Genomic DNA, 13,230 nt, shown 5'->3' with positions numbered 1-13,230 from the left:
AGGATATGGAAGAAAAAAACCCTCCTACCAGGGCTTGAAACACACACGCCTGCTAGAGTGGTGGGGGAGGGAGCACAGAGTCCCAGACACTGCCCCCCAACCCAAGCAATGCTTCTGGGATTACCCCCATACTGCTGCCCCTAGACCCTGCTCAGGCGGGGTCAGAGAGGCGAGGCCTCGGCACTCCCCCCCCCCCCCCCCCGTCTCTGCTCCCACCCTCAGAAATCCCCCCGTCACTGGTGGTGGGAAAGGTGCCCATTACCCCACAGCTCTCATAGCCCCTGGGAGGCCCCTGCCCTTCCCCTGCTTCAGTTATATCCTCCCCCCGCCCCGCCTGCCAGACCAAGGCGGCAGCGCGGACGCAGTGAGCTGGTTGCTTCTCAGTTTCTCTGCTGCCCCGGGGGGCGCCGCCAGCACTACAACGAGGGCAGAACGCGACCCGCGCCTCGTTGGCCGCCCAACAGCAGGCCAAGAACCGCCTGCCCTCAGGCTCAGACGGAGCGTCGGCACAGCCTCCCCTTCCCCCCGCTCCCGCGGACAGAGCCGAGCCCAGCCCCGTGTGCGCCTCACTCCCTACCTCACTGCCACAGCCCGCTTCCGCGTTCCCGAGTCCCGAAGAGGGGGGCCTTACTGCAGCCAATCAAAACCGCCGGCTGCCGCGCGCAGTTACAGTCTTGCACCTCCCAGTCCCACCCCCTCCGGGAGCCGCCTCCAATCAGGACGCGCAGTGGCTCCGATGACGCCTGTCAGTCACGGACCGGCATTTCCCCGACCAACCAGAAGAAAGCTAAGCGCCGTCTCTTCTGGTTCCGTCTCCTCGGTCACGGAAGTGTGATGTGGCTGGAAGCGGGGAGCTATGGTAAGGGCGGAGGGTGTTTGTCGGTCTTGCCGGCCGCGCGGCTGTGCCGCTTCCCTGCCTGTCCCTCTCCCCCAAGCTATGAGGGGCTCCGACCCCACGAGCTCGCGGCCGGCCGGTCTCTGTGAGTGACGCGCTTGGCTTGCGGCGCCTGCCCAGGGCCCCCCTCCCACTTCAGCAGCCGAGCTGGAGGCTCAGTCTGGTGTCCGGGGCGGCGCGGTTGCTCCTCACCCCACCGTGGTCTGCGCGCGGAGCCCCCCGCTGGCTCCATTTCGGGCTCAGACAGCCCGCGAGCCTGTCCCGGTTCGGTCACCAACGCCTGGTTTGAAAAATTAGCTAAGAGCGTGCTTGTGACGTCATTCAGCGACCCAGGCAGGAGCAGGGAAAGGATGGGAGAAATCTCTCACCGGCCCCCTTAACTAGCACGTGATGTATATCAGCTTCTTTGGTTATCACCCAACAGCCTCTACTCTGACCCCTGGCCTGGCGTCTTTGACATTTGTGTCTTGGCTTCATTTCTTTAAAGGGCTAAATATACTTAACTCACATTTCCCATTTGTCAGCTGGCAATTGGATTCTTGATAACACACTGGTGACTGATGTTTCTTTAAAATAATGTGGGTAGTTAGAAAAGAACGATTATATATGTGGACTTGCACCTGAGGCTAATCAATAAATATTATTATGACTTTGGGTTCGGAAGGATTTTTTTGTGTTTACATTGTGAGACTAGGGGTCAAGGAATAGTATTTATTTTGGGGTCAGAGTTAAGGTTGTTACAGTTTGATAAAATATGCATTTCTGTGCTGGTTAAGGATAAGATGCTTGTGAACAGTGTAAGATTAATGATGTAATTACTTCTTCTCTTGCTTTTAAGTGTTTGATGTTAATGTGAGTTAGGTAAGAATGTCATTCATTAAAATCGTCATGCTTATGATACCTTCTGAGTTATTGAAGTACAAGTTGGCTAGTCTCCTCTTGGTTTGGTTTTGTCAGGCTGTAGTTCTCGACAGTGATAAGGTATCACTTTCTGTCCACAGCCCTGCCTTATAGTTCAACAGAACCTGTATCCTGCTTCCAAAAAAGGGGGTGAAAGACCTAAGAAGGGTTTCTAGCCTGTGGATCACGACCCCAAAAAAGAGCCATTAGTAGTTGCTTGTGTAAGAATTCCTTGGCAGATCTTTCTGATGTGCTGTGTCTGGTAGGCAGAGTGTCAGACAAAGCAGTTATCTGCCTGGTGTGTTGCATGTCTCTGAAAATATATGGACACTATGGAGGATGAGCATAAGTGCAGTTTTCCCTGTTCACCAGAAGCCTGGGAGAGCTGTAGAACTTTCATATCTTTATGACTTTTCCAATGGCACTTTGAAGGATTTGAGGATGTAGGATCATAGAAGGGAAAAAATTGAAAACTCCTGTCCTAAAACATAAACTAAGATAGCCACATTGATCAAGGGGTCATTTAGTTAGTTAAATTTGGCTCTTTAAGTGCAAAACTGAAGAAAAATCTGGGATCTATGTCTACCCTGAGATTAATTTTTCTGTAAAAGTAGTAGAAGTCCAAGTAAGGGCATGTTCTGTATAGAGCAACTACCTAGAAAAATCTTGTTCTGACCAGTGAAACATACTGCTCTGAAAAAGTTGGGCTATGTATTCCAAGGAGCATAAAGGAAACTGGGGGACTTACTTTATTTGATTTCTGCATGCTTCACAACAAAGGGAAGGGAATGGGAGCAGTTCAGGCAGGTGATGAGAACTGCAAATCACAGGGAGCCCTAGGCTCTGAAGGGAAACCAGGCTCCATTATGGCAGATCCTAGGTCTAGGACTATTAAGCAGGAAGCTGGCCCTTCTGTGGTGCTTACCTCTGGTAGCATGACTGTGAAGAACTATGCTATTGCCTGTCGCTCATCTGTGAAGATCATCCAGTAGAGCTAGAAGAAATGGGCCATGTTTAATGTTAGTGTGATGAACAGAGTCTTTCATTGCTGCGGTGAAAGACTTCCATAGTGGGGAGATGCTGGAGCTTTTCCCCACAGCTTCAGCCTTTCCCTACTGCTTGTGTGTGTAGAGAGCCATGTACGGTACATACATTAAGGGTTCAGGTGTGTCTTTACTCACCTAAGCCATGCCTCATGGTCTACACTGCTATTTATGCCCATGCTACAGGGGTGAGAAGTGCACGTACATTACCCACTGCCGTAAGTAAGTGCAGTATAGACATACCCTTAGTGCGAACTGGGGAGAGTAGAGTGGTCAGGACCATTTCAATTCTACAATTCTGTCAAATTTTGCCACAAAACTCTACAGCCCCGAAACTAGGATGTCAGTAAAAGCCAAAAATTGAGTTTCTAACTTTTGTGATTGAGGGGGAAAAGACATTCCAAATATGATTTGAATGTAAACTTAATTCATTATGGTCTTCCTGAAACTGCAGATAGCTTTAAACAGTAGTTCTGTGAAGTGTGAACTGCTCCCATCCATCTCAGTATGACTATTGACTTTGAAGTCTTATTAATTATTGCCTTTTAAATGCCAATATTAACTATTTCACTATTTAACGTTTTAGTAGAAGCAGTCAGTGAATGTGCTTGATCATCGTTATTAGCTGCAGTAATAAACGTAGATGTGGGGGGCTGCAGCTTGGCTGCTGACCTGAGTTGCTGATGTGGGAATCTTGGAGTTCAAACCCACCAAAAAATTTCAAATTTCTACCCTGTTCACAACAGGGGCATGAAAGAAGAGGGGCATCCTATTCCATTGCCAGATGTCTCACCTGCCTCCTAGGTGCTAAATATCCAAACCACCAAATCTTCTCCCTGACAGCTACATTGCAGCTATATATTATCGATACAAAAAACTGTTGTAAACTGAAAACCTGTGTAGTTCTCTTTACACCTACAAAAGTTTAGAATCATGTTAATAGAAATTATACATTATACCATTATTAAATTCCTGATTAGTTGCAGAATATAATAATTGTGTTTGGGTCTGCATTATGTAATCTTATAGATGGCTGTCTTCCAGGGGAATGCAGACAGCCAAAAGACCTGAGTACTTTGCTATTGAGTTATGGAGCGAATCTCTGATCTATTCCTGGTTCTCAACTGTAAATTTGTCAAGATATTTTCACTATAGTCCTTTTCTTTGATCAATTTTATCAAATATCTAGTGTTAATACAGTGATTTTCAACTATGTCAGCATCCTGGTAAATATCCAGTATAACCAAGCAATGTCTACTCCTGGGGGAATTCTGCATCACTGCGCGTGCGCAGAATTCATGGCCCCTGCAGATTTCTTTGCTTCCCTGCAAAAAACTGACTTCTAATGGGGAAGCAAAGGGAAGTGACAAGAGCGGTCATGCACCCCTCCCCGGCAGTGCAGACAGGTCGGTTTGGGCACCCCGAGCAGCCGGTAGAGACATAAATCACCACCGGGTGGAGTAAAGGGGGAGCTGGTCAGTCGTGCGGGTGAGAGAAAGAGAGACACTGCCCCTCTCACTTGCTGTTGCCACACGTTTGGCGTGGAAGGGCAGGGCTTTGGGGTGTTTCTGAGGAGGTAGGCGTCGGGCAGACTCTGTCCCCTCAGTAGCCTGCCTGCTTAGTGAATTATTCCTATTGTTCTTATAGTGAATTCCCCCCAGGAGTATAAAATAGGTGTAAAAATTTTAAGGCTCCAGAGTGGTGTAAAGGAGCTATTGTAAAGAGCATCGTGGCCTTATAAATAAATGCTTATGGTGCTTAGAACTGGTCTAAATTTTTGGACGGAAAGAATTCCTATATAAATGTGCTCCATGAACTGTGTACTACTGATGTTTCTGGAGATGGTCAGTAGCCAATATAAATTGTGAGTTTGAGTCCCCAGCCCTCACTTGTTCTTTGGTTGTGTATGAGGTAACACTGAGTGTATGGCTACATACATTTGTTGACTAATAACTAGAAGTAAAGGGTCAATACTAGCTACATTAGACGTGGGGGAAGGGGGTTGGGGATTTCCTCCAATGCTCCCCACTCCCATTCTCTATCCATTGTATTGTAGTTTAAATAAATTACCAAAATAATTTAAACCAGCGTGATTATATTGCATTATTTTGACAAATAAAATATGCTGAATTTTGCAGAATTTTAAAATATTGTATGCAGAATTTTTAATTTTTTTGTGCAGAATGTTTAATTTATTGGCACAGAATTCCCCCAGGAGTAAATGCCATTTTAATCTCTACCTTTTTAAGAATTTTAGCTATTTCATACAGAGTCATCCTGAGAACTTGTAGTACTTTCTACCATTAAACACAAGTCAACCTTTCACTCAAACCATTTTGGATGCTTTATTAGGGTAAGAATATCATAAATCTATTTTCACATCAGTTGTACTGCAGGGCAAATTAATTCTGCCACATACATATCCATGAAGTTTCTGTAACACATTTTGAGTAGAGAGAAGAAACTGGAAGCAGTATAACTTGCATACCTATATATATCAGAAGTGTACCATCCTCTGTTGTTGAGGAGACCTGGATCCAAGAATCTCCCTTTATAAACAGCTTAATACAAAGAAATAACAATAACCTGTATTGCCCTACTGAGCTGCAAGAAAAAGGGAAGACAAGATTACTCATCATGGAGTAATATCTCTCTTTTCCCAAGGAGAACTTCTTTCTGCTCATATTGCAACACAATTGGCAGTTTCTTTTTATGAAATTCCCAGGACAGACACAGCAAAGGAGTTGCAGATCAAGATTTATGTGCATTGGAAGAGCTATGTGGTACTGACTGAACAGCACCTGTCCTAATGACTGGTTCCAACCAGTACTATTAGTCCATTATTACTAAGAGCATCATCTTTGGTTCCAGCTTCTCAAAAAAAAAAAAAAAAAAAGTCATGGGAATAGTTCACATTTTATGAGGAAAAAAATCATGGAAAAATTAGAATAAATTGTATTTGCCATATAATCCATGCATATAATACCAAAGGTATCTTTAAATTTTACTAATATGTCTGGCAGCAGAATATGTTAGATTGATGAATGTAGACATGGAAAAATAGAAGTGTTGCTTAACAAAACTTAGTGGAGTATTAGGTTTTCTTTACTGAATTTTATTTTTTTTACTGTTTGCAAGTGTAATAAATACTGCTAGCTCTTGGCACTAAAAGAACTACTATGAGATTGTACATCCGTATATCCAGTATTGATGCGTGAGTGAATAAACATGATGGTAAAGAATTGAAGTGAAGCATAATATTTCAGATTTGTGACCTTAAGAATCTCATGGAGACTATATTTTTAGTACAAACAGAAGTATTTTACAAACAAAGGCAAGTTTTATAGATTGTCTTATAGATTTAAAATAATATAGTTACACTTTAAAACAGGGTGTGGAAAAGAGAGATTGCTCTTAGTTGGCCTGTAAGCATATCAGTTGTTTCCCATGCTATGTATTTATTATTGTATCTATATAAAATGTTGTTCCTCCAGTTTTTGGAGAAAAGTCCCCTGCCCCACCATTTTGGTTAGGTTCTTTGAAAACTAAGGCATTTATTACGGTCAGCCATCCATTTACATCTCCGCCAATGCACAGCAGTCCTGGCCATTTTTATGCCCATGTGAAACAGTTACAAGCTTTGTTAGAGGAGCAATGTACTGTGCACTTTAAAATAAAATCCTTATTCACAATGTGGCAGCAAAGCATGCCAGCTGCCGCAGTGTTCAAAAACTTTTTTCAAACTTGAACTTCTTTTGAACACAGCTGTTAGCATAGTTTAGTTCTTTAGTGTGGACAACGGTTTACTAAGGGCTTGTTTCCACTTACCCTGGATCGATGCTGCAGCCATCAATCCACCGGGGTCTAGTGAAGACCCGCTAAATCAACTGCCGATCACTCTCCCGTCGACTACAGTACTCCACCAGAATGAGAAGCATAAGCTAAGTCGATGGGAGAGTTTCTCCCATTGACCCAGTGCGGTGTAGACATCGCAGTAGGTCGACTTAAGGTACGTCGACTCCAGCTACGTTATTCACATAGCTGGAGTTGCGTAACTTAGGTTGAATTAGCCCCGTAGTGTAGACCTGCCCTAAGTGACCACATAAAATTTACATGAGTAACTAGAATACAAAGCTTGTATGTTAACCCATTGACCCAAATTTCTTAGAAAAGGACTTTTCTCTGAATACTTCCCTACTTGAAATATATTAATCCCTTCTCCATTACTATTTTCTGTTCTGCAGTAGCATGCTTTCCATTAGGTGTTCAAAAAGAAATGGTCACTTAAAGATGAATTATATTTTTAAACAAATTTGGAAAATTATTTTTGGGAGTAAAATATTCCAAAAGCAAGGGTATTCAGAACATTAACAACTTTTCAAATTTATTAAAAATCACACTGTCCAATCCGTCTCCGAATGCATCATATACCCAATGAATATAAATATTTTAAATCAGTTAGCAAAATAGCATCATGCTATAATATGTGCTGGGTCCATAGTCCCACTGGAGGCATTGTTGCATAGCTGTAACATGACCTCTAACAATACCTTATTATGTGAAAGTAGACCTTTCTGATGTAACTTTGGGAGAGCTCAAGTGGAGAAAAAAATCAATTAGAAATTAGTTGAATTGAATTCCCCTTGTATTATTGATATTTGGGTTGTTTCGCGCACAAATGCATCTGTTTGTTTTATTTATATATATAATTTGTTCATCTTTGTGAAAAAGCTGCTGTATGGGAAAGAGAAAAAAAGTTCCTCCAACATGTATTTCAGAGTAGATTAGAGAAATGTAGAATTCTGTGCACATATTTATTCATTATTTCTAGCAGTGATTTTAATAGTTTTTCTTTATTCTCACAATGGGAATAGTTTCTATATATTCATTTCCTATTAGAGTTTTAGGAGTAGAACATTGGAAGATTACTGTTATTTTTAAAACTAACTACTTTTTTTCCCCTTTCAAAGAGTCCCTCTTCCCAATGGAGAGCTCTGAATAACATGGATCTTTTTCAGCCCTTTTACAAAGGGTTCTGTTTATTAAAATTTTATGTGGGTTGATTTCACCTTTTCATGAGATTGGGACTGTGAATTGTACTTCTGAGTCATACACATTTTAATGTGGATTTTTTAGGACTGTGTGTGTACATTTTAACAGCTGCTGTTGTTTGATTAGATATCTAATATGGTCCAGGAAAAACATCCAATATAAGGTCTAATCACTCAAACAGAAACTGGGATTTATCAGTTTTGTTCAAACAATCACTATCACCCTTCCCTTTTAGCTTTTCTCAAGATAAAATAATAGTATCATAGAAAGTGATCCAACACACACACACACACACACACACACACACACACACACACACGGTTTCCTTTGTACCCTTTGTCATTTAAGCATAAGCCTTAACTATATATTTTAATTACAAAAATGGTCTTGTAAAATTTCTGTGCAACAATCCATTTTTGTAGTTATGTTTGTTTAACAAATTGTTGGTAGTTTGGCAAGTCATAGTAATTTGGGGGAAAATTTGCTTGATGGCACCGCAGTGGCCTGTCTTTGACAGAGGACCTAACTGTGAGACTGACCCCTTAACTCAGAGGGTAAAAGCCCGGCCTCACTGAAATCAATTACACAACTCCCATTGACTTCACTAGGGCCAGATTTCACCCCACTTCCAAATAGAGGACATTGAACGTTTTCTTGAAATAATATTGTTACTTTACCCATTAGGGTGCTGCTTACAAGGGAGAAGCATTCACAGCAAGTTACAGGAAAAGAATGTCTGTTATTGTTGAGGCCTAAGGTGTTCCATGTTAAGCTGGTCTGAATCTAAATTCTGCAATAAGATCCTTTGATTCTGCAGCATTCTGGTGGAAATTTTCCATCAACTTCCAAAAAATTTATAAAAATTAGATTTTCATTAAATTAAATATGAAATTGAGTAATTCCATCCACAGAGAACCCCCATATTGTTTATTTTGCTAATGCAAAAATCTGAATCTAATATCTCCACCTTTTAAGTTTTTTATATGCCAAATTTGGTATTGATAATGCACAACTACATTGTGAAAGTCGGGAATTAGGAGGTTTTGGTATTTGGGGAGGTCTGGGAGGCAATTGGTTCAGCTTCACCAGAGGTAACAATAATTGGCACATTAGAGTAGATCAGGCACCCAGAAGATAACACCATTTTACCTAACTTGATGTACAACTTCCCTTAGTGCAGTGGTGGGCAACCTGCATCCTTTCAGGGTAATCTGCTGGCAGGCCACCAGACCGTTTGTTTACATTTGCAGTGGCGGCCGTTCCCGCACAAGGGGAGCTTTTTCTAGTTTAGCTGAGGAAACTAGTGTTGTGGAGACTCTTATGTGCATCAGGATCCCTTGTTCTGTCTTGGGGCTTTGGTGTGCCCCAGTGTCCTCAGGGCTGGCTGCCATGGTGTTTATATAAGGACTCTGATATGAATATATTTGAAACATTTAAATTACAATGTATTTTATCTTAACTATTGAATATATTCATCTGGGTATCTCTAATGTCTCACTCAGTACTGTGGCACCTGAGTGCAAACAATCAGTTTGAAAGCTTTTCTTTCTGTATATTTTCCTTGTGGGGTATGCTATGGATTTCTTAACTATTATTGTATTATTTGATATGTTCAGGGAAGTAATGCTAGGCCATTTTTCAGGCTGTTGTTTTGGGGAAATGACTCCAAAAACAGCCGTCTTGCATGTGGCTCATAAAAGGTTAGGATATTTGGTCATTTTGATTTCCAAGGAAAGCATTCTACAGCTGTGGGCCAGCCACTGGAAAAAAGCCTTGCTCTTGCAAATTTCACCCAAAGCATTAACAGCCTCATTGCCCTAGATGATGTGATAACAGTCCACAAATGTTTAGAGACAATCACAAGGAGAGAGGAATAATTTAGCATAGAACATGGGAATATAGATACTGGGACCCTCTCTGTATTGTGAATTTGCTCCGATTCCTGTAAATGCTTACCGGCTACAGATGTACAAAACCGAAGCACAGACCAGGAAAGCCACAATGTGCACAAGTTGAGCTTTTCCTTGTTTAAAATCAGGATAAGCTCTATCAGAGCAAATTCCTTGTCTACCAATGCAACTATATCTATGGCTCGCCATCCTGCATTGTAGTCTAGGCCTAGGAGTAATGTTACAGCACCAGTTCTTCCCTTCTGAGCTTTCTTTATAATAGGACACAGGCTCATGTGACCCTATATAAGCCAGTTACTAGCATGTGAGGTTTTAAAGGTAGGGCAGTATTTTAGGTCACGTGACCCCAATTCAGCCAATTAGATTTAATAATTCATATATATATAAAATAAGCGCAATATTAAAAATATATAGTTAAGCTATTTGCAGAAGGAATCCCAAGTAATGTGTTTTTAATTATTGGGATTTTTAATTATCGTAGCTTTTAATTATACCAGTGTCAGCACTTGGATTTAAAATTCCCTTTTCTATTATTTTGTCTTAGCCATAAAAATTCCTTCAGAGCTGAAACCAGAAACTTCACCTCAGTCCAGGGATGAATTTTCATTTTCAGTTTTTAAGAAGAGTTATGACTTTTAAATTGTACAGTAATGTTTTAAAAATGTAGGTATTTGTCATTTTAAGCCACATATGTATTTATAACTCAAAGCCTTTTTTAAAATGGAATTTTTGTAGTATTTAATCATATTAGTGCCTTAAGCTATTAACATGGGGAACAATTTAAAAGTTCCACAGCTGAGGCCTCAATATGAGCTACTGCACCTCTTCATTGATTATTGGCAATTAAAATGTTATGAGCAATATAAATGTAAACTAGGATAAATTGTGGACAATGAACCAAATCTGAATACCTGGGCTTGATGCATAGGGATTCCGCAGGGGCTGCAGGAAGGAATCCTCCTTCCAAACTGTAGAGCATCAACTGATCCACCCTGCTGGAATAGCCCCTTTCCAATCTACCCCAGTCCTGGTATCTCTCCCCTAAACATGTGAATGATTAGTACATACCTGAGGATGCACCTAGCTTGACCTAAAAAGCTATTCTGTGGAGAATCACAGGTAACCTCACAGCTCTGTGTGTTGGCTTTCAGATTTTTGCTTTCTGCTGAATCCAGGTCCCTCTACTCTTGCAGGATCAGGATTAGCCTTAGTGTTCATTTGTGGTAGCCTTAATAATAATACAGTCTGTAGCAAGGACTAAATGTTTATCATGGTTGGGGGAAATGATGAATGGCAAAAATGTCAAGGTTCAAAATTTAATTTAAAAAAAATCGTTGGACAAGATTTCTTCTACTCTACATTTTTTAAATGTTTCTCTCCACATAGTTTTCAATCTGAACTTCTAATTCATGTTTCATCCTTGTCTGCTTTTTTGGGTGTGGTACAGTTTTTCCTCTTGTCATTTGTACAAATTTTATAGATACTGTCAAATGCCTATCTACTGATGATACCTAAAACCTCAATAAATTATCATAAAAGGTTATTGACTTCTTTTTGAATCATTTCATTTGTAACAATAAAACACCCCTGCCTTGCTCTCTAGCTAAGTCAATATTTTACAATATCAGATGGGTAGCTATGTTAGTCTGAATCCACAAAAACAACGAGGAGCTTATGCCCAAATAAATCTGTTAGTCTTTAAGGTGCCACCAGACTCCTCGTTGTAATTGTACAATATGAACATTTTTTCATTCCACTTAGTTCAGAAGGGTTTGATTCCTGATCTCTTTCTCCCTTAGCCTGGCGGAGATGAGAACTGAGCAATGTATGTCTTTGTATACTCCTGGGGGAATTCTGTGCGTGCACAGAATTCATGTCCCCTGCAGATTTCCCTCCTGCCCCCCAACCCCCCGCAGAATAATACATTCTGCTGGGGAGGCACTGCAATTACAACTTTCGCCCACCAGGGGCTGATGTGGCACCAGAAGAGAGGGCAGTCAGTTCAGGCCTGGAACAGCCAGCCAGGGAGAGGGAGGGGAAGAGGAAGAGGCTGTCTTCCTCACAGTGTCCTGCCTGCAGGACCAGATGAGGAGGAACGGGATGGGGGGGGGGGGAGGGATGGATAGAATGGGGTACATGTGGCTGATGGGGGTCCCATAGATTGGGGTTCAGAAGGGCTAGTGGGGGGGACAGACTGGGTTGGGGGCACAGGAGCCTAGTGGAGGATTGAACCAAGGGCTGAATTGGTGTGGGGGTGCAGGGAAACATGGGGATGGGGGAAAGGGTGCAAGGACACATAGGGACAGGGGCAGATGTGCCAGACTGGATGGGAGAGGCTGGGGTCAGCCAGGGTCTGCATGAGGAAACTCCCCAACTCCCTAACAATCCTTCCACTGCCAAAAAAAAAACCCTGTTCCATACTCCTCCAACCCATACCCAACAACCCTCCAGGTTCACTCCCAGGCTCTGCCCAGCAGTTACTTCCCTCTCCCTCAACTCCTCCTTTACCTGACTCCCCCAAGCCTTTGCACTGCTTCCCAGTGGTGCAGGAAACACATTTCTGTATTGTAGTTTAAATGAATTATTACTCAAAGTTCTGTATTAATATGCCTTGTAAGGAATCTATTTTTCAAAAAACATTTCTGTTGTCTGTACTGTTACAGACATACTTGCTAACAGGTATTTTGAAATAAATTGACAAAATAATTGAAACTGGTGTACAGATACAGTATTAACTAGTATTTTATAATGAAGCCTCCTGGATCCAACAGGAGGAAAAAACAGGTATTCAGACAGCAATCTTTCAGGAACCTAAAACCCCAGAAGAAAAGAAAAACTTAATTCTCTACTTGTTTTGTCCTTTCTGGAGCTGAGAATAAGTAAGAACTTAGAGCATAGAGAAAATAAAGCAGTTAGCAATAAGCAGTTGTCTAATATACTTCCCACAATTATCTTCAGTGTAACAGCATATACTGTTGAGTTAATCCAAATACTAGCTGAGCAATATTAAGTAAGAAGCAATAAAACTACAGTCTCAGATAGCTGAAACATTTGCACATTGTAAAAAGAAGTTAAATAATTGGAATCTATGACACCATGAATCACAAGCAAGAGGCTGACAAATGTCTTTTTAGAAAATGTAACTTCCTGTGAGACCACTACAAAGAAAAATGCACCACAGAGGTTGCTAGTGTTTTATTAATTGAAACATAGTGGCTTGGCACTTGGAGCAAATTAGCATCAGTATAGATAATGTACTTGCTTATGGAAATATAGAAAGTCATAAGTGAAGGTTCACTTTCCTCCATAGCATCTGCAGTTTCATAAAGGGTGCTATATTTCTCATGCCAGCAATGGTAATCACCGTCTCTGGTTTGTGAATAGATAACACAATGTCCAGACAACATACTGAAAAATTAAGTGCATAAGA

At 41.5% G+C, this 13,230-nt stretch overlaps 2 protein-coding genes across 12 annotated transcripts in view; one reads left to right on the top strand and one right to left on the bottom strand.

The window, feature by feature from the left end:
- The window catches only part of XRCC4 (X-ray repair cross complementing 4), a 276,331-nt gene extending 275,024 nt beyond the window's left edge, over positions 1-1,307 (bottom strand). For 3 of the 11 annotated variants that reach the window (XM_005288163.5, XM_065550168.1, XM_065550173.1), the window contains exon 1: positions 578-715. The gene's annotated coding sequence lies outside the window, so the exon portion shown is untranslated. Of the gene's footprint in view, positions 1-577; positions 717-1,087 lie in introns of those variants that run through there. The other 8 variants (XM_065550172.1, XM_065550174.1, XM_065550167.1 and 5 more) reach the window with 7 other exon arrangements.
- The window catches only part of TMEM167A (transmembrane protein 167A), a 29,186-nt gene continuing 16,674 nt past the window's right edge, over positions 719-13,230 (top strand). Inside the window, exon 1 of the mRNA XM_005288162.4 lies at positions 719-859. Within this exon, the coding sequence (XP_005288219.1) occupies positions 857-859 (3 nt within the window). The 5' untranslated portion in view covers positions 719-856. The remainder of the gene's footprint in view (positions 860-13,230) is intronic.

This window comes from Chrysemys picta, chromosome 6 (genome assembly GCF_011386835.1).
Source record: "Chrysemys picta bellii isolate R12L10 chromosome 6, ASM1138683v2, whole genome shotgun sequence".
In the NCBI taxonomy this organism is placed as follows: Eukaryota; Metazoa; Chordata; order Testudines; family Emydidae; genus Chrysemys; species Chrysemys picta.
The sequence above is the reverse complement of the archived record's forward strand: the minus strand, read 5'-3'. Positions and strand labels throughout refer to the sequence as shown.